The 21,651-nt window shown below is 41.6% G+C and overlaps 1 protein-coding gene across 16 annotated transcripts; it reads left to right on the plus strand.

Annotated features, from left to right (window-relative positions):
- The first annotated feature begins 100 nt into the window (after positions 1–100).
- On the plus strand, positions 101–21,363 carry NUP50 (nucleoporin 50). Of its 16 annotated transcripts, none has more exons than XM_088669945.1 (10): positions 101–194; positions 1,545–1,619; positions 2,442–3,012; positions 6,002–6,082; positions 9,231–9,314; positions 11,172–11,361; positions 13,354–14,004; positions 15,683–15,761; positions 16,855–16,973; positions 17,625–21,363. In XM_088669945.1, exons 4-10 carry the CDS (start codon positions 6,014–6,016, stop codon positions 17,825–17,827), a joined length of 1,395 nt encoding a protein of 464 aa, XP_088526071.1. In that variant the 5' UTR covers positions 101–194; positions 1,545–1,619; positions 2,442–3,012; positions 6,002–6,013; the 3' UTR covers positions 17,828–21,363. The 16 variants fall into 16 exon arrangements, with proteins under 16 accessions (XP_088526071.1, XP_088526072.1, XP_088526066.1 ...); XM_088669946.1 differs by having other exon boundaries at positions 2,442–2,651; XM_088669940.1 differs by having other exon boundaries at positions 2,442–2,645.
- The last annotated feature ends 288 nt before the right edge of the window (positions 21,364–21,651 follow it).

Raw genomic sequence — 21,651 nt, forward strand, 5'->3', positions numbered from 1 at the left:
TGGCAGCGCTGCGGTTGTGGAGGAACACTCCGCCCCCTCGCGGGTGGGCGGGGCAAGGGCTGGCGGGCAGGCGGGCAGGCGAGCAGGAAGCGGAAGTGGTGGTGTTGGCGGGCGCGCTTTCTGCTGCGCGCGCCTGCCTGCCCGCCCGCCCGGCCTCCCGCCTTTCTCTTTCTATCCGCCCGCGGCGGCATCAGGTAACAGCCCCCTCAGCGCGTTCTCCTAGAGTGGACGGGCGGGGGGAGCGCGGGACAGGGCGGCTTCCCCAGGAAATGACCCGGGATATCGCAGCGGGCCCTCCCCCCACAAGGCGCGCGGCGGGGCGGGAGGAAGTCGGCTCCCAAGGCAGCCGTTAGGCGCGCGCTGCTGACAGCGCCTTCCGGTTTTGTTGGGGCGGGAGGCGGAGCCGCCGCGCGGATTCCTAGACCGGCCAGCCGCTCTAGGGCGCGCGCTCGGCTCCCTCTTCAGTTTCCGCCGCCTCAGGGAGCCGCGAGGAAGCCGAGTCGCGGGAGGAAGGTGAGGGGCGGTGGGGGTGGGTGGGTCCCGTGGGTGGACCCGATTCATTGGCATGGGGGCTGAAGGGGCGAGGGGGGCCTCCGCCTGTTGGTCTGCTCAGGGGAGGAGAGAGGAAATGCGGCATGTTCGTTTGTTTGTATTTTATTCATTTATTGCATTTGCTCCCCGCAGAAAAACAACCCTGTTGTTGTTATTTATGAAATTTGTATACCGACCCTTCGTCCTTAGATCTCAGGAGGGTTCACAGCATAAAATGAGAAGACAAGAATACACGATGGAGCAAAAATAACCCACAGGCACATTGAAAGAGCCATCGGACTCTTTAACCAAACGCCCCGTGGAGCAGAATCGGGTTTTTCTGCCTGGCGCCTAAAGGTGCCCAATGGAGGGAGAGCACAATCCAGAGGCCTGTTGAGAGGAGGCAGGGAGGGTCCGCACCCCCCACCAATGGCGGGTTTGAACCCTGGCCTCTCCCAGGTCTCGTCAAACACTCCAGCCACTATCCTCATCATTATTCATATTACAGTATTTATTACATTTCTATACCACCTTTTGTCTGAGAATCACAGGGCTGTTTACCATATAAAAAAACACAAAGCTACATAACAGATTAACAAAACAATAACTCAACCATCACCACACACACACAGTTTAAAATGCCATAGCTTGTTTAATTAGCCAAAGGAGAGAAGAGAAATGTTTTTGCCTGGCACCAATGGCACACTGGATCTGGATCGGATTTTGGGGCTTGGATTGCCACCTCCTGTTTTTCTGGTGTTGCCTATGTTCTGTCAGCAGCCGCCTAAGCACAAAAGCACGGAGAAAGTTCAAGGTGGTGAAGCTTTTCTTTCTTTCTTTGGCATGGAGTTGAGTGGCAAGTAAAACATTTCTTCCCACTGAACTCTTCTGAGTGTTAATGGTCCTGTTTAAAAAGCACAGGAGCATGAGCTGTTTTTAAATCTTGACAACAGTGAATTCCTGCAGCTTGCCATGGTCCTGCTTTGATATTTGTTTTTATTTATCACCTACAGCACATTCCTCCTGTGAAGATGTGTGTGTATATTGCATAAGAGCTGCTTAATTTGTGTGGTGCCTGGGTTTCACAGGTATGTGTGTGTGGTTGATCACAGGGGCTAGATTTGGAATGAATGTGAACTTTTAATGCTCTTTTTAAAGGAGTGGTTAAAATTAGGGAGAGTGACTGCTTTTTGTCAGTCCTGGCAGGGCAAGGATTTGATTTCTAAAAGAAAAGAGAGTTGTCAGTAAACACTTCAGCTGCTTAATGTCTGTAAGTTAGGCAGCTGTTAGAGGCACCAGGAGCAGGGGCCAGTTAAGAAAATAAATAAATAAATAAATGGGACTCATAGATGGGCTCCAGCTAGCTTTTCAGCAGGGGGCCGGATTATATTTTGCAAAAAAATGAACGAATTCCTATGCCCCACAAATAACCCAGAGAAGCATTTAAAATAAAAGGACACATTCTACTCATGTAAAAACATGCTGATTCCCAGATCGTCTGCAGGCAGGATTTAGAAGGCGATTGGGCCACAGCCGGCCCCCGGCCTTAGTTTGGGGACCCCTGAGCTGGCCAGTCCACTCTCAAGCTTCATAATTATTCCTCATAATCCTAAATGTGGTGAGGGCAGTTACTTAGTAGTGTGGGAAATATAGTTTGTGCATGTTTAGAAATCCTGTCGCCTTGATTTCTTCATCTGATCAGATTGGAGGCCTGATGTTGGGAAAGAGGTTCTGGCTCAGATTAAGCCTTGTGGCACTCTTCATGTGCACCACAATGGTCAAAAAGCTAGAGTGTTTGGTTTGCATCTAAGAGATGTGAGCTCATGTTTCTTTTCAGACATGATTATACAGTGTTGCATTGGGCAAGTAGCTTTTTCTCAGTTTTCTGTTTATACTAACCTATCTTACAGGGCTTTTGTTGGGAAAGCAGACTATGAATAACAACCCTTGCTACTATCCCAGAAGCTAGAGGATGCTCTCCTCTTTGCCGCCACTGCATTATGACATCATCAACCACATATAAGAGCTGCTGCTTGCCTTCTTTGAAACATAGCTTCATCTTCCAGCATTCTGAAAGCATTAGGAGATAGATCAGGAACTTCTGGTTTGTGGCGGTACAAGTGGGAAGCTTATAATGATTATGTACTATAAGTAAACATGAATTCATGGTGCTTGAATGTTTTGACAAGTGGAAGGCACAGGCTCACTTCTCATATCATTCCAGGTTATATGCCTCTATCCTAGTGAGGCAGGCCAGTCTTGTTCCCCCCCCCAGGTTTCCCCATTTGGCCCCCAAGACCACTTTGGGCATACTTTCCAGCTGTATATCTGACATACAGGCAAAATCCCTTTGCTCAGCTTCCAGAGCACCCAACAACCAGCTGCTTGTCAGGAGCACCTGTAAGAGAGCTCCCTGCAGAAAACCTGCTCAGTTTGGCTGTGCCTTCAAAGCAGAGAAGTGATACATATGTGTCCTGAAATGTAAGAGGTTGCACCCTATGATATTTCTACGCTGAACTCAGATATGTGCAAGGTAGGTACAGTGACTGTTCACTGTAGGTAGGCACACCACTTGATAATGCATTCTTCATTGATTTGCTATGCTAAGGTAATAGCTGTTTTGCAGTTTTATCAGCATAGCCTATTTCTTTGGGGCTTAATCGGGCTCAATAATTTACTTCCCAGTACCTGAGTAAATTTAATTTTCCAAAGCAAGGAATAATTGCTACCAACAGTTATTACTGCTTTGAATGGTCACTGTACACACTTGCATATTTGCATTTTGCATCTCAAGATCGTCCTTGTGCTAATGTTAACATTGGGTGATAAGCAGCTGTGATTTGTGCACAATTGAGATTTCCTTGTGTTACCCAAAAATCTTTTACAGAGGATCATGGTATTCTCTGGAGCAGATTGTATCATAGGGGACTTTGAGGGATGGAAGGTGAAGGGGACATTCTGTTGCATCCACCTGCGTATCATTGGATGTTGCCTATTCTTTCCCCCCATGCATCTGTTTCAGTCAACTGACACACTAAATGCTTCAGCTGATTAATTCCTGATTGTTAGTCTGCTGTTAGAGAAACCAGGAGAAGGCCCACAGAAAAAGTAGACAGCTATAGGCTTTTTTTTTACTTAAAGCACATTTCATGAGCTACATAAAGTCCTAATTTGAACGATTGTTTGAGGCATCTCAAACAGTTGGCTGTTCAAAACCTTTATGTAGTTGAAGAAGTGGGGGTTTAATTCCACCAAAGTTTATGCCATGATAAGGTGCCACAAAACTTGGGGTTGTATTTAACACAGTGCTAAAGAGATAGTATTGTCAGCACAACTATTTCTTCTTGCCTAATGGATCTCCTCTTCTCCTCTCTCTTCCCCCTGGATGCTGCTATGGAGATTTTCCTGATCCTCCAGTGCATCTTTGGGAAGGGTACACTGTGGCAGGAGAGTGGGAAAGCCCCATTGCGCTAGCAGGTATCATTGTGCTGGCTTCTGCTAGTGCAACAATTTAGTTGAATGCAGCCCTTTGTTTTAGTGGACCTGGAATTTGGTTTCCTTAGTATCTGATAAGCAGGGAAGATAAAAGTAAATATGTTATAGGTGTTAATAATTCAGTCCATTAAAATAATAATAAAAATATTCCTGGATGATACCAAACATTATTATTATATGGGATGAATGTGGGTTGAACTAGACCAAGAAGAGTCCAAGAAGTAAAATCTAATTTGTGAATAGTACCATGTAAGCATAAAATAGAGTACCCATGCAGTAGCTACCAGGGTGGATAAAAATCAATGATTTTTTTAAAAAAATAGGATTTTTTTGATTTAAATTGGATTTTTTAAATAAAATGCTTTTTGAGGAAAATATATTACAATCCAAAGGTTATTCCGTAAGATTATTGGGCAGTTTCTCTGCCTACAAGATATTATCACAGATGCTTGATTTACTTTTGCAGTTCTCAAAACTGAATTTGACTCAACAGAGATCACATGCCTCTTCTTCACAGCAAAAATGTTATAACATGAACAGAGTTGAGAAAAAGACCTTAATCCTATTGTTGTTCTACAAACCTATGAATACAGAATCAACCCCTTCAGTGCTAAGTTTCAAGAAGTTCAGTGAATAGAATAGAAACAATATTTTTCTGATTGTTTGGAGTGGACAGTATTTAAGTTTTCCATGTGTAGGCTGGGCTGACAGTCTAAGTTTCTTAAAATATATATATATATATATATAGTTTTTGTTTAGCCAAATTAGTTAACCAACATGGATGTTTGTTTAAGCAAATAACATATGCTGTAATGTTATTGTTTCAGTTGAATAAATCTATTTAAATTGTTATTATTAAGGTAATGATTATTTTTCTCCTTCCTAGGTAAAACAGAAAAGTTGTCTAAATATGAATTATTAACCTATTAAACTGGGGGTAAAAAAACCTAATATGAAAAGTTGTTAATTCTAAAAATCTTCATCTACTTGCATATTAAAGTTATATCAGCAAGAATTAGTCTTTATGTAGAAAACTGATTTAAATCAAGCCTTACTGACTAGTGATTTAAATCGTGATTTAAATCAGTTTGATTTAAATCACATCCACCCTGGTAGCTACCTCCTCCCAATGACTTGCTGTGCATTTGCTTCTAATATGCTGAACCAGGGTACAGGTGGGTGCATAAATCTAATGCATTCATAGCTGGACCACTATGTGTATCCAAGTATCCCACAAACATCCCTTTTCCAAACCCAAAATAAAGGAGGAAGTAGTCTTCCAACAATGTGATGTTTTAATTTACCATCAAAAGTGCCAAGTGACTGAAACTGTAAATTTGTTTTAATTCTATATTGAAACTCTTAATGAACTATTTCTGTTGGAAATGTTGGTGCCTGTGTAGGTTCAACAGATAAGGAAACAGACAGGCGACTGTAGAATACCAGGAGATACATAAAGCTACATTCTTTTATGGGGACGCGGGTGGCGCTGTGGTCTAAAGCACAGAGCCTAGGGCTTGCCGATCAGAAGGTCAGCAGTTCAAATCCCCGCGACGGGCTGAGCTCCTGTTGTTTGGTTCCAGCTCCTGCCCACCTAGCAGTACGAAAGCATGTCAAAGTGCAGGTAGATAAATAGGTACCGCTCTGGTGGGAAGGTAAACAGCGTTTCCGTGCACTGCTCTGGTTCGCCAGAAGGGGCTTAGTCATGCTGGCCACATGACCTGGAAGCTGTCTGCGGACAAACGCCAGCTCCCTCGGCCTATAGAGTGAGATGAGCGCGCAACCCCAAAGCCATCCGCGACTGGACCTGATGGTCAGGGGTACCTTTACCTTTACCTTTACATTGGATGAAATGGTTTACATTTGTCACTGAATTATTACAGGCTGCTCATTGCAAGTTGCTTGCCACCTATTTAAAAACCACTAGATGTGAAGCATGGCTGATTACTCTTTTGTTTTGTTTGTTCTAATACAGTAGCGCTGTACAATGGCTAAGAGAGTAGCAGAAAAGGAGCTGACTGACAGGAACTGGGATCAAGAAGAAGAAACTGAGGAGGTAAGGAAGGCTAGATGCTTTTATTAGAAATAAAATTGCAATAGTTGCTAACAGAATCAATAGGAAGATCATGGAAAACTAAATGATTGCATTTTATTACTATGTTGGCACCATATCGCTAGCTTAACATAAAAACAACAGATTACACCAGGTAAGCTGATTCTCTCTTGTAACTTCCATAGATCTATGGGCAACAATTACTTGCAATCACATTCATATAGCTAGTATCGGGGGCTGGCTCATTCATGAGGCAAGTGATCCACAGGCTGCAATGACTGCAGCACCCCTCTTGGAGGCTGGATCTGCTGCCTCCTTGGCAGCTCCCCCACCCCCACCCTGCAGTGTTTTTCTCCTCTCAGCCCTAGGGAGGAAATGGCAGGAGCTGCCTTCTGGGGTCTTCTCCCCTTCCCCCCTTACATCCTTTGATTCCCACTTCAGCTTTCAAGTAAGGTTGATTTGATTCCTCTCCTGGTTCCCGGTGTAGATCTTCACTCACCCTCTTGCTCCTGGTGTAGATCTGCATTCATTCCTCCTTCCCTGGTGGGGTGGGACACCATTTCATGGTTTGCCTCAGGTGCCAAAATGTCTTGGGCAGGCCCTGGATGGTTTTGTCAGTTATAGGCAATGAATGTGTTTTGCTAAGAGTTGCAGGGTCAAGATTACATTTTCTGTAGTGAAAATCAAGGCTGTTGTTCTAGTCCAGGCACCCCCAAACTCCGGCCCTCCAGATGTTTTGGCCTACAACTCCCATGATCCCTAGCTAACAGGACCAGTGGTCGGGGAAGATGGGAATTGTAGTCCAAAACATCCGGAGGGCCGAAGTTTGGGGATCCCTGTTCTAGTCCTTTGTCAAGTGAGTTCAACAGAAAAAGCTTAGAAGTCCTGGGGTGTTTATGGTGCTAGGCTTTTCAGTAATGGCCCATCTCAGAGCATCATTAAACCTTTTCACATCTTTCACATCCTGAAATCATTCAAGATGCCAATAACTGGAGCTGTTTCTAGTCTGTCTTAGCAGCTACTAGCTACATTTCCATACATCTGTTTTATTGGATTGGAAAGCTTGCAATCATTTCTTTGGCCATAAGTGAAACCTAATGCCATTAAAATCAGTTCAGATTTTTTCCTCTCATCTTAACTGTCCATGAATTGTGTCATATGTTGTATCAGCAACATAACTTCATGAATGTATTCAATTTTGGCTTCCTGTTTCCGGCGCTCCAGGAATGGAGTTTCTCCCAACACTGCGGGAGAGAGACAGATGGAGATAATCTGATAATGATGGGGGAATTTCATTTCATTATTATCCCCCATGGAATGCGAGGGCAGGCAAAGGCGCTGGGTGCATGGAGCACTCTGGCTGCCACGAACCCCCCCCCCCCCAAAAAAATCCTGTTCCTGGAAGCACAGGTTATCCTGTTGATTGGACTTTAATTGGACCAAACTACAGGCACGTGTCAGAGATGATGAGATAAGAAACTGAAAACAACCCAGCTACAAAGATTTAAAAGCTTTGGACTGGGAGCAAATTTCATTCGGTGAAAGAGACGGTGGGGGGAGGGGAGCCCATGGTTTGCTTATTTAAAATTTTTCTTTACATTTATGATATGGCAACCCTCCCTGGAATGCAAGTTTTATTAAAAATATCTGCACAAGTGAGGTTGAAGGAAATTGGAATATAATATAGAATTTAACAAAAATGGAACTGCAAAGGAAGTGAGAAGGAAGGGGAGGGAGAAATGCCATGCTTTGAAAATATAGAGCAAAATCCTCTCTAACCTCCATTATCCACAAAGGAATGTGTGCAAAATAAGGATAATTGGCCATAAATCAGCGGCAGGGGGGAAAGGAGTCTACCAGCTGTGGGAATACCGGTAGACATTTTTGGATTAACTATCTGCAGTCTGGATTCAGACCGTTCTTCCTAGGCTGGAAAAATGGGGAAGATTGCTTGTTTACTGGAAGCCGAATCACGGGATAAAGCGATGCAGTGACTTTTGGAAACTGTGATAACCTTCAACAGTTGCAGGAATGAAAGATATAAGACCATATATGGATAGGAAAACATCATGAAAAACTGTCACACACAGGAAAAAATGAGGATAACTGCTAAAGTTCCTCACTTGAAACTATCAATTATCTATTCTACCCAACACGAATAGAAGTCACAAGATTGTAGCTGTTATATAAGGGATTACTATATCTGAATGGAATGTAGTGGAAATTATTTTTAAAAATTGGAATGGAGAAAAAATGAAGAAGAATGAACTCATCAGGGGTAGCATGCGAGGGGGCCATTTTAATTAAATTGTATAATTTGACATTTGAATAATTGGCATTAATAATTGTATTAACTGGACAAAATTGGTATTGTTATAATGAGGCTGATATTGAAACGATATTGGAAAACCAATAAAAATATATTTTAAAAGAATGTATTCAATTTTGCCTTTGTTATGTTAGTAGTGATGTGGGTTTTCTAGAAAACATTTCTGATGCCCTAAATCAGATAGGATCCAATTTAGCATGTTCTTACTTACATAATGCATCAATTTTACTTACTGGTAGTTTTACTTATTTCCCATAGTAGTTGCAATGAAAAATTTCATTAAGGGAAAAAAAAGCATTGAAGCCCACAATATATTTTAAATGCTATATTCAAACAGAAACCTGTTAAGTATTTTGACATAATTTTTTATGTTATAAAAGGGTACAGTAATTATTTGACTTGCTATTGATGCAACTTTGGGAATGTTTCTTGATAAAGCAGGGTTTACAGAGTCTAAATATTTTTGTAGCATGTAAAGTGATAAACCCTATATCGACAAAAGATTCACAAGAAGTTTTTGAAAAATGCCATTATTAAAACTGAATATACAATGTCTATTTGCTTATTATAAAATGTTGAGCCTTACAGTGTTAAAAGTGAATGTGTATTTTGAAATTAGAGTTTTGTAATACAAGGGAATCAAGAAGCAATTTTCTGTATGCAAGTGGAACACCATTTTGCACTGGGTTGGATCCTTTCCCAGATTGCTCCAACCTTCAGGAAGCGTTTTGCTAGTGTGGGGTGGTGGGGCGTGAGGGGTTGTAGTAAGAGGTCTTTGGGGTTTCATCCTTGTTTGTTCTAAGAATATAATATTTCTTGCAGGTGGGAACATTCTCAGTGGCCAGTGAAGAGGTTTTGAAGAACAGAGCAATTAAGAAGGCAAAGCGTAGAAATGTGGGGCTTGAGGTACATAAATGCACTAATTTTATAATAAATGTCTGGTTCTTGGTCCAGCCGTTTGTATTGCCAAAAATGCACAGGTAGTTGTTGCTTATGTAGAAAGTACTGTCAATAATGATGCACAAATTCAGCCAAGTATTGAAATGGCTGAAGGTTGTTTTGACAAAATACAACCATTCCTGTTTGAAGTGAACTGCACCTAGGAAATTCATATTGTGTGAAATGGCCCCAAAGGAGAGCAGAATGTTGAAAACAGTTGGAGGAAGAAAAGAGTGATAGAATACTTCCCATATTTCTTTCACCACTCTTTTTCTAGGAGCCAGAGAGATAAATCTTCTGTCCTCTGCTCAGCAACCCAGTTTGCATGCTACTTTTTCTAAAGTGCTAGTAGCCATTGCTGTTATTGGATTTTGCGTCCCTGTTCATGATGGTAACTGTAGTGTGTAAAAAATAATAATCTGGTAAATGTTTTTGATTCTGTCCCCTGTCACATCCCACTGCCCAAATACATGCACAGTCTGTTTGAAAATAGGCTTGCTTTTAGTATTATTATTTTAAACTTCTTGCTAATTTGAAATCTTTATCTTCCTCGGTCATGTTCTTCTAAACAGATCTCTAGGGTTAATTGAAAAATCAGAAGCAAAAAGCCAATGTCCTTGGAGTTGCAGATGTTTGCCGTTTTCTGTTTGTCTGTTAAAAGCGACTTTATTGCTGGTGAATTCCATACTGGTTGCATTCACATGACACAGCAAGCCAAACGGTGACTTGCCAGGATCTTGCAAATGTATAGGCCCCCAGAAAGGAGCTTGCAGCCACTTTGTTCCTTACTGCCACACTGAGCTAAGCCAAAGTTTGGCTTGCTTTGTCATCTGAACCAGGACTCATGGTTAAGGTCTCGCCTTGCATGCTAAGCCAAGCCTTTGTTTGTTAATGTGTGGGTTACTGTTGATTGCTCTCTCTATTGAAGGGTGGGGCATAGCTGGCTCAGGAGTAAGTGATTACTCTGAGCTTTCAGGTTTTGTCCACATGGGTTGGGTTTTCTTTAATCAGAAGATACCATTTGTCCTGTGATAGTGAATCTAATTTCACAATGGATCAACATATATTGGCTGGTCCACACATACATGTACACTTCATAGGGACCCGTGGGTTAAAGACTAGTCAAATGTCTGAACTATCTTTATTGAAGAGACCCAGGTGGTGCTGTGGTTAAACCACTGAGCCTCAGTTCTTTTATGGGAACGCGGGTGGCGCTGTGGTCTAAAGCACAGAGCCTAGGGCTTGCCGATCAGAAGGTTGGCGGTACGAATCCCTGTGACGGGGTGAGCTCCCGTTGCTTGGTCCCAGCTCCTGCCAACCTAGCAGTTCGAAAGCACATCAAAGTGCAAGTAGATAAATAGGAACCGCTACAGCTGGAAGGTAAACGGCATTTCCATATGCTGCTCTGGTTTGCCAGAAGCGGCTTTGTCATGCTGGCCACATGACCTGGAAGCTATACGCCGGCTCCCTCGGCCAATAATGCCGAGATGAGCGCGCAACCCCAGAGTCGGTCACGACTGGACCTAATGGTCAGGGGTCCCTTTACCTTTATCTTTATTGAAAAGATACTTAATGTTTGGTGATAAGAACATTCCATACATGTACTTAGTTTCCAGCAATGTCTGGAATAATACATTTCATCATATGATGAATGCATGTGTGAGAATCAGACAGGAACCAAATATAATATGTCCTGTAGAATACTTACTTTGAATACGGGAAGCAAAGATTTTGTATGTGTGAACATTAACATAATCATACTGATGGGACTTTGTGGGGATGCAGCTGAAAAAAGTGACGTTAACTGTTTTATGTCTCTTTCAGTCTGAGAGTGGTGGAGCTTTTAAAGGTTTTAAAGGTTTCGTTTTACCGTCTGGAGGTGGAGGATTTTCTGGCTTTGGCAATGGCACCGGAACAAAGCCTTTAGGGGGACTGTCCAATGGTGGCGGCAGCATTGCAAATAGTTCATCGTTCACCAATTTAAAGACTGCTGCTGAAACAACAACTACATTCAGTAAGTTCACCAGTAAAATTTTCTCAACAGACAATACTTGTAAAAATGTTTTTAATTATATTAAGGGAGCTGAAAGTTTTGTGTAAGTATGTAGTACATACAGCCCTCATATCAACTTTGCATATAGATGGAGGTGATGATCCACTTGGCATTGTGTGCTTCAAAAAACTGTTGGGCAAAATAATAATAATCACATATCCATGCATTGGGTCAGAACTGGCTGTCACTGACTTCATTTTAAAAGGTTTTTTTAAAATAAATAAATAAATAAATTGGCATTTAAAAGTAATACACAAAATATAAATAGAAAATGGTTAAATATGAGCCAAACATTGTTCATTTATCACATCTTTAATGTCGCACTATCTCTTCCCCCCCTCCCCCCCGGAGATCTACACATGTATGAACGGGTCGGCAAGGCTTACCTGGCCTGGGCCAGTTCACTGCCGCGGAGGCCACTGCGTGGGCCGGATTGCAGGTGCGTGTGAGCACACATGCTCGCAGTTTTCGGCGTCTACACAGACGCGATTTCTGGCGCCGCTCGGCAAGTCCCCATGCTGCACCAGTTTAGTGCAGCGCAGGGGGACTCACCGAGCGGGCGGCTCGGTTTGGGGGCGGTTCATGGGCCAATAAAACGACCCCCGTGGACCGCTTGTAGCCCATGGGCCTTAGGTTGCCGATCCCTGTATATGAACATACCAATTGCTACATATTATTTTTGTTTCCGTCCCCGAGGCTATTTAGGATGTGTTAGAAAGTAGTTAAGTGTTCATAGGCTTCTGTATCTGGATATATTGTATATATTTTATTATACACACACATACTCATTATTTATATTTGTCAGGGAGGTTGCTGGCTACCCTTGAGCAGCGACACTCCAAACCATCTTGTCTTTAAGACTTTTATTGTGAATATTATTTACAGTGCAAGAGCTTCATGAAAACATGTCTACTCAGTATCATCAGATTCTCCCAATGGCGCTTTTCAGCTCCTCCCCTAGCAGAGTAGTTTGGGGGCCCCCAAATCTCCGCCCCTTGCGTTTGCGAGCCGCTGATCGCCTCAGTTCCAGGGTGAATTTGAAAGGACGCCCCTCTGCTGTTTCCCCGCTAGAACTCTCTGCTGGCCCCTCCTCCCTTGCTGGCATCACGGGCTGTAGGCAGTGCTCCTGGAGGCTTCCTGAGCCCAGCCCCACTCCGCTCATTTCCTCCTTCCTGTCTCCTGTCCCTCCGCTGTCATCAGAGCCGTTCGAAGAACTGGATTTGATGAGGGGTGGCTGTTCCCTGTACAATATTTTACCTTTATTAAGTTAAATTATAATATATTACTGCAATAGCACAGTATAGTATGGAGCATATATATTTTTTCTTGTTATATGTTGCCTAGGAGCACATAAGGATTGTATAGTGTCATTCATATTTTCATTTCAATAAGTTATGAAGAGGCCTGGTCTATCCTACCCTGAATACATTGCTCATTTAGACTATTTGTGCAATGTCCAAGTTCATTATGAGCCAGTCTTCCACCTTTGGTATCTCTTGACTTTTTCCATGCTTGTTCTACTATCGTACGTGCTGCAATAAATGAATAATAATTTTTTCGTCTTCTTGAATAACTTAACGTATAAAATTATACTTTTATATCAAATGACCCATTAAAAGTACTAAGTGGGGCAAAATATCTTAATTTCACCTATTTGCCTGAGCTGACTGGCTGGTTGGCAATGAGACCTTGGGGTCATAGTGGATGCATTAACAAATATATTGACCCCAATATCATGATGGAACAGAGCTCTGGTTCCCAGTCTCATGATGGTACAGCTATCCATTTTTTATTTTTTATTAAATTGAGTTTGCCATTACCTGGAACAAATTGGTAGAAGAAATTCAGTAAATAGAATGGGGGGAAATGCATTCTAGAAATGGGTTCAGGTCAGGTTTATCTATGCATACATCATTGTAAAGAAAGTTCATACAATGCTCTTCTTTCTAATAGGTTCTGTGGTGTCCAGTGGTTCAGTGAATAATACTGTAATTGAGAAAAAGCCTGTAAGTGTGGAAGCAAATGGTGAGAGCCAGCAGCCATTGTCCTCTGGATTCACTGAGAAGAAAGCATGCAGCCCCGATGCTTATCATAAACAGTTAGCTGCTCTAAATTGTTCGGTCCGTGACTGGATAGTAAAACATGTAAATGCCAACCCGCTCTGTGACCTGTCGCCGATTTTCCGAGACTATGAGAAATATTTAGCTGAGATAGAGCAACACGGAACGAGTAGTGACAGCGGCTCTGAAAGCGACAGTAACAAGACAGTTGGAACTCAGCCCGGGTCTGCATTGGGGAGTCCGAACCTTCAGCAGAGTTCAACGTTTTTCTTCAATAGCAACAAATCTGAGAATGCACCAGGAAAGAAAACAGAAACGGAAAAGAAAACGGAACCAAAACTAGGGTCCACATCAACTGTCTCCTTTACTTTTAGCAAGAGCGTAGACAACTCGGGTCTGAATTCTGGTGCATTACCTAGTTTCTCATTCTCTCCAGGAAGTGCAAGTTTATTTGGAAAAGATACAAGCCAAGGCAAGGTTGCTTCTTCATTTTCCAGCAAAGCACTAGATATTCCGACAGAAAGTGGTGGCAGTGAAGAGAAAGGTAAACATTTATTGTTTTAGAAGTTGAGAAATGGGGAGTCAGTCCCATGTTTCATTGAAATCTGGTGAGCTTCCCGCTGATGTTATGCAGAATTGGACCACCTAGAAATCTGTTTCTCATGCCAGAGGACTCAAGGATAGGGTGTCACCGAGGATTACAAATAATAGGTGGCTATCCAAGCCAGCTAAAACTTAGGGATCCCTGCAGGAATGCAGTTTAGCATTGGGTAGCTTTAAACAGAATTTGACATTTCACCAGCAATGTGCAGTGCTTTTTTCTATTTTGAAACTGCCATAACCAATGTTTGTACCCTGTTTTCCCCTATTTTAAGATGTAGTCATAAAATAAGCCATAGCAGACTTTTTAAGCATTCAAGGAATATAAGCCATATCCCGAAAATAAGTCATAGTGATAGGTGCAGCAGCAATGGAGGAGGAGGAGGAGGAAAAAATAAGACATCCCCTGAAAATAAGCCATAGTGGTTGTTTTTTTTAAAAGGAAAAATAAATATAAGACGGTGTCTTATTTTCGGAGAAACATGGTAGGTGAAATTATTAAAAGCCCTGCTTTGGTTCCCTTTCCATTTAAATAACCTTAACTATGACTAAACAACAACAACAGATTGGGTTAAGCAGGGGAGGGAGAAAGGGTAAGGGCACATCCACTGCCCTGTCACATGATAATTATACCCCGCCCCCCCCATAATAATTGATGATTATTATTATTTATACCCCACCCATCTGGCTGGTTTTCCCCAGCCACTCTGGGTGGCCTCCAACAAAATATTAAAAATACAATAAAACATCAGACATTAAAAACTTCCCTAAACAGGCCTGCCTTCAGATGTCTTCTAAAAGTCAGATAGTTGTTTAACCCAGGGACGGTGTGTTATTTATTACAAAGAATCTAGGTGTGTGTGTATATATATTTGTTCCTTATGGCAATTAGGAAAAAATAAAATAAGCTTTTACAGTTATAGTTCAAGTAGATAATTTTAACCAAGAGTGTTCTTTAAGAAATGTAGAAAGCTCATAAGCCATTTTTTAATGTTCAAGGCTTATAAATGTAAGAGTTGAAGTAGAAGATGAGTGGGAAATGCAGCAGTGTTAGTGCTAATCAACACAGCTTAAAATATATTCTAATATCTATAACTTCTTTCTCTCTAGCACATTGTTTGAAGATTATTTAGAAATAGATTTTATACCAATGACCCTATCAATTAGTATCAAACTGGCAGTCCACCTACCTTTTTGGACATACTGTGATCTTGCTCACATGCTACCAGAAGCTGAGCTGTGGTTTGGCTTAGTGTTATGGCCGAACCTTGAGCTCATGGCTTGTTTTCCCCAAACAAGCAATGGTGAGTGGTAAGCCACAAACAAACCTTGGTTTCAGGTCACAGCTGTCTGGGACAAGGCCAACCATGAGCCCGAGGTTTGGTTGCAACGCTAAGCCAAGCCATGGTTTAGCTGCTGGTAGTGGAGAAGCAGAGGAAAAGTAAAGTGCTTGTGACTTTCTCCTTGTGAAGCCATAGTTTGGCTTACTATGCTATGTGAACCAGGTAGCTGTATCTGATATCTAATATCCCCATGTTTTTTTTTTCAAACATCAAAAGCTTTTTATGTACTGCAGTGTCTTGTATATACATAACACTTACCTGAAAGCATTCTCCCTACAGGGGGTGATGAAGAAGATGAGGAGCCACCAAAAGCAGTAGTGAATGAAATAAAGGAAGATGATGCCTTCTACTCGAAGAAGTGAGTTGTGTTCTTTAATACTATTACCATGATCATGCTCTTACTGTAGACAGTTCAGCATGCTTTCCCCCCCTAATTTTGTGTGTGTGAGTGAAAGCCTTTAGCAGTTTATAGTGCATTACAACTACTGTACAAAGTAAATGAAGTTTCTTTTGCCTAAGCTATTTTGTATCTCTCTATACTACTGGAGTTCAAACTTTGATGATTCTAGGGGGTACAAGTTACAAGGTTGCCTCTATTTTGGCACCAAGTGACTCAAAGAACTTCTTAGCCTTAGTCTCAACTCTCATCCAAAGACCTGCAGTCTTTTTGTGAGCAGCTCATTTTAAAACACTCTATAACAGGCATCCCCAAACTTCGGCCCTCCAGATGTTTTGGACTACAATTCCCATCTTCCCCGACCACTGGTCCTGTTAGCTAGGGATCATGGGAATTGTAGGCCAAAACATCTGGAGGGCCGCAGTTTGGGGATGCCTGCTCTACAAAGTTTAAAGGCAGTTTTATGAGCAGCTGGGGGGGGGGCTGCTGTTTCTCAGAGTAAATTTGAAGTCTCCTTCAGCTCATGGTTATTTAAATCTTGGCCATTATTTTCAGTATGCTCTGGAACAGGGGTAGGCAACCTAAGTCCCGTGGGCCGGATGCAGCCCAATCGCCTTTGCAATCCGGCCCGCAGACAGTCCGGGAATCAGCATGTTTTTACATGAGTAGAATGTGTGTTTTTATTTAAAATGCATCTCTGGGTTATTTGTGGGGCATAGGAATTCGTTAATTTCCCCCCCCCCAAAAAAAATATAGTCCGGCCCACCAAATGGTCTGAGGGACGGTGGACCGGCCCACGGCTGAAAAAGGTTGCTGACCCCCTGCTCTGGAAGCATTCTAACAAATAGTTTTATCATGTTCCAAAGACTTCCTTTTCTGGAAGGACTATTTATATACAGTAACTATTAGCTTGGCTAGTTCCAGGCTGAGTTTAAATGTATTATTTGTTTGCATGCTGGTGTTTACCACATGCAAGCTATTTGGAGGCTTTTATTCACTTTTCAGATACATGTACATTCTGTAAAATGAATCTTGTCTATGTTTCTTTTTTCAGGTGCAAAGTTTTTTACAAGAAAGATAATGAATTTAAAGAAAAAGGTATAGGAACGCTACACTTAAAACATGCAGGAGATCAGAAGATTCAGCTATTAGTACGGGCAGATACCAACTTAGGTACATTATTATTATTATTATTATTATTATTATTATTAACTTCCAAGCCACTGCTAAGTCGAAGGCTTCTGGCTTCTTTCAAATAATTAAGATATTTATGATGGCCCCTTTTTGTTCTCATGCCCACAGCTGTGCAGAATTTTACACATAAGTAAAGAACAGGCATATCTAGCAGTGGCTGTGATTTGTGTCCCAAGTTGGATGTATGCAATTGCTAGCACATAGTTGGATGACTTCACAAATTATTTGTGTTTCGAATCTTGCTGCAAACCAGCACTGACAGCCATTATTGCGAGTTTGGCTCATCAACCGTGTAGTGTTTGGCCACTGGATCTCAGGAATTTGTTTCTCTTTTTTAATTGCTAAGTATTAACACAATGAGATCTTACCCATTTTTAGGAATAGTAGCTGATGTGATGAGGAAATGAGTTGAGGAAATAAGGGAGGCTTGTAAATCAGATAAAAACATCTCTTGTAGCAATGAGCTGTGGCTGAGACCTTGAGAGAACCACTGCTAGGTGGATCAGCCTGTGGTTGGCTAGGTGGATCAGTAACTCCTGATTTTCTCATACCTCAAGTCACCATACTACTACCTAAACGTTCATATTTTGTATTTATTTTGCTCTTTTCCCAACCTCCACTCTGTTGCAGGCAACATATTGCTGAACATTTTGGTGCCTCCTAAGATGCCATGCTCCAGAACAGGGAAGAACAACGTGCTCATTGTCTGTGTTCCAAATCCACCCATTGATGAAAAGAATGCTACTGTCCCTGTTCCTATATTGATAAGAGTGAAAACAAGTGAGGATGCAGATGAGTTGCACAAAATTATACTGGAGAAGAAGGAGGTATAAAAATCTGGGCTGTTGAAAGTTACAGAGGAAACTTGCCAAACTGCTGCTGCTCATTTCCCCTCTCTTGACTCTGCTAGTAACTTTTTAAACCACTTCTGACATTCTAAGGACTGTTTAGGAACTCTGAAGGGCTTTGGTGAGGGAAAGAAACTAAGATGGCCAATAAAAGCTTTTTAACTTGACACAAGAGTCAATTCTTCCTCCCTTCTAATTTGAATATCTAATGCATGAACCATATTTGAAGAAAACTTGCATATCAAAAAATAAACATTTTTATTATACAGAATAAAACTGGTTTATACTCAAATGGTGTAGAATACTACCCCGGAAATTGTGTAGGAAGAATATTGTGTGGATGGAAAGAAATTTGGCAAACTTCTTTATCTTGCATCCAAGTTTGAATTGAAATCCTCTCCTAAATGTGAAATCACAGTTCAGATTATGCTGAAGGAACAAATGTTTTAAACTGAACAGTATAGTTTTTGTGTTTGAGTGAATCAGTACCCTGATTTTTAAGGCCAAAGTTGCAGGTTGTTATTTTCTCATTACCTAGAGAAACAACTGAGGGAAAAGGTGGCATGGCTATATATTTTTCAATCCAAACCTGTCTCTTGGATTTTATCAAACCTGGAGCATCTTGTGTTGAGATATTTAATGGACTTTCTTCCATTGTACTCTTGCCAAAGTCCTATCTTCAGGCTTGAAAATTCTGTCCAGTCCCCTTTAATGTCAAGGGGCTTGTGCAAGAGAGCTGTGAATTGTGTCCACACTATTTTGGGTGTGCACGAGTGTGCATTTAACGGGATCAGCAGTCAGAACGTGAATACCATGCTATTTAAATAGTTGTCTTACTAATGTAGCAGTAGCTAGTAAAGCCACACATAACCAGTCCACAAATATTGGTTACCATAGGTTCTGAAACATCTGAATCTTTAATGTTCTAGTCATACCTTAAAACTGGAAGGGAGCTGGGATGCTGTGGAAGCAGGACCCATACTAATTATGAACTGGTGCCTTTTTTGCATCAAGTTTTAAGTGTTGGACTTCCTAAAAAGTAAGTGTGAGAGTATTTCAAGAGCTCAGCACCCCACACTGAAATATCTTGGGGTACAATCCAGCAAGCAGTAAACTGACCCAATTCCCATTAAAATAAATGGGAGTTACCATTTATGTTAGTGTGAGGTTTGGGCTTATGAGCTTCACACTGGATTGTTCTCTTTAGCGTTCAAGATGGTGAACAATCAGAAATGCTAACTTGGCATGTTAATATTATAAATGGGAACATGCATATGGAGTCCAGTCTTACTGTTAGAGGCTCAGGTTGAACGGCCAAGAGCTTCAGTAACATTGTGTGCTCTTGTCTTTGAGAAATAGTGTCTTAAAAATCCTCAGTGAGCTTTGTTTACTCCCCTGTCTCTAGGCAAACAGCCTGCTCTTTTTCTAGAAAGCAGATAGCCTGTTCCCACACTCTTCTCTAGCATAATTTTAACATTGAGAGACTGTTAATATTACAGGTATGCTGTGTATTTTGCACTTGTCTGATTCCTAAAGTGCAACTGTGTATATGTAACAATTCTTCAGTTACCGAGTAGAATAAGAAATAGCAATTCATTAACATGTAGATTGTTCTCTTTTTTTTTTACTAAGTCTTACGTGATGCTGCTTCTGTAAGAAATCCAGAGTGCTTTTCAAAGTTAAAAGCAGTATGAAAGAATAATTGTAATGTCCATTAAATGTTTGGAAGAGCTGGTCAAAAGGTGTTGTTTGAAAGTGGTTGTGTTATGGAAAGTGGTCGGTTACTTCTTTCTTAGAGCAAGCCTAAAATGGGATTATTTTACACTGCTGCCGAGGAAGGCATTCCAGAAATGCATTGGAATTTCCTGCCCCTCTTTGAACGTATGTCTGCTGTGGGTGCACCTTGGCCATCCTGTGTGGGTTGTGACATGATGTAGTGAAAGCTTACAGGGCACTACCCTTCACACACCCTCTTGGGGGAAGCTCCACCCGCCTTCTGCAACCCGTCCACTGCCAGATTCTTGGACTGCAGCCCCATCTAGGTTTCGAATGGCGCTCATATGAGTTGTAGTCCAAACCTGGAGGGCACCAGGCTGGAAAAATGCAGTCATAGATATACAAAACAAATGCATAAGCCAGCAGACTTTAAATCCTAAATGTAAGTGTTGACTTTGTGACTGGCCCATCACTTTCAGTAATAAAAATGATGACAAGAATAACAATCTGAATTGCTAAGTGGATCAAAATTGGCTTGCTAAGAAAGAAGGAGAATGTGCATAGACTTTGTTTTGTAGGATTTCTGATGTTGATCATGTTGGCTTGCTCCTGCTGTGAAAGGTAAGATCTCGTTTTTTGTGTGTTGGTTTTACTCTCAGAGTAAGTTTAAAAGGCAGTATAAAACTGGACGATCATATTTCTTTTGCACAAAATTGTAGCTTTAAATAATTATATTTAAAAATCTTAATCAAGTTTATTGATACTTGCTGCATAACAATGAGACAGTGTCTTAATTTGCAGTCTGATCACTTGTCGCCTTGTAGACACAGTGTTTGAAGTCTGACTTTATTGCTGTAGGATTTAGGTGACTGTTGTTCGCCTGGTTGCAAGATTGCCAACCAAACTTGCAAAATCATTTTGAAAGAAGTAGAGATTTACTAGATACTGCTTCTTTGCACATGCATAGCTTTCTCTTGGAATGACAGGATTAAAGGCCTAGCTGCCAGTGAGCTGGTCACTGGTGTCTGACCTGCATCTCTTCAGACTGCAGGCAGGGGTTCTCTTGATTGGATTCACACTGGGCAGAATGGTTGTAGCCAAGCCTTCTCCCTGACATTCAGAATTCTGTGCGGAAGGAGTTATTTTGTAGGAAAGAGTGTTTAGTTACATGAGCCCAGTCTGCCGCTCAGTCCAGATGCAGGCTTACCACTCGAGGGAGAATTAGGGCAAACCTCAAATTGTTTGGGGAGTGAGCTATTTCTCTAATTTTTTAATTCTTCAAAAGGTTTGACATCAAAATCCTGTATAGAAGCGGTGTGGAGAATTATTTGGCTACTTTTGCTCTGTTCTCAATCTGCTACAAGTAGTTTGTAAACTGAAAACATGTCACTACATATAAGGAGCAATAAGTACTGTACTGTATTGCATCTTGCTTTAACTCCCTTTGCAACATAATGTAATTTGACAACTGTTCTGTCTAATGCCTTAAGTTATTTTTAGCGGACGTTGCTAAACTGTATACCACAAATGTAAACATTTGATAAATTTCACAATGCATGGAAACCATGTATAAAAGCTTAATGAACAGCTATCTGAACAATCGACATGAACCTTTCTTTCCACTTGACTGTCAACATTTTTGTTTGTTCCCCATCTCATAGGACGCCATCTGAAAGGCTAAACAAGGATTGGGACTTGCCTTTTATCATTTTTCACACGTCCATGTGCTAGCTGTAGTTCTTTCTAAGGAAATGTATAAAAATCAATGGAAATGTGAATAAACAAATGGGATGTGTGAACTCCAATCTGTACATGTTTGCATTCTACCTCCTGGGCTTGGTGGCAAAGATGGTCAGGATCCACGTTCAGTCCATTGCCCCTCCAGTTTAGGAAAGACTGCTGACTAGCAGAGCCCTCTGTCTTTGGCCTTGGAGAGAAGCTGAATAGCCGGTGTGGGGATATGGTCAGTCTTGGTCAAAGGCAGCTTCATATGTTAAGTGTCTCAATGACCTAACATTTGAGAAATGGATCTCACGCTGCTGTGAGGGGAGGTGTCATTTGCTCTGCCACACGTGGCCGGGACCCGCTTACTC

This window comes from Zootoca vivipara, chromosome 5 (assembly GCF_965207765.1).
Source record: "Zootoca vivipara chromosome 5, rZooViv2.hap1.1, whole genome shotgun sequence".
In the NCBI taxonomy this organism is placed as follows: domain Eukaryota; kingdom Metazoa; phylum Chordata; class Lepidosauria; order Squamata; family Lacertidae; genus Zootoca; species Zootoca vivipara.

Bases quoted from the DNA above. Each gene is read 5' to 3' on its own strand.
- NUP50 (XM_088669947.1), top strand. From the start codon at position 6,014: ATGGCTAAGAGAGTAGCAGAAAAGGAGCTGACTGACAGGAACTGGGAT. The intron at 11,362-13,353 runs GTAAGTTCACCA...TCTTTCTAATAG, and splicing joins TGAAACAACAACTACATTCA to GTTCTGTGGTGTCCAGTGGT. The intron at 14,005-15,682 runs GTAAACATTTAT...TTCTCCCTACAG, and splicing joins TGGTGGCAGTGAAGAGAAAG to GGGGTGATGAAGAAGATGAG.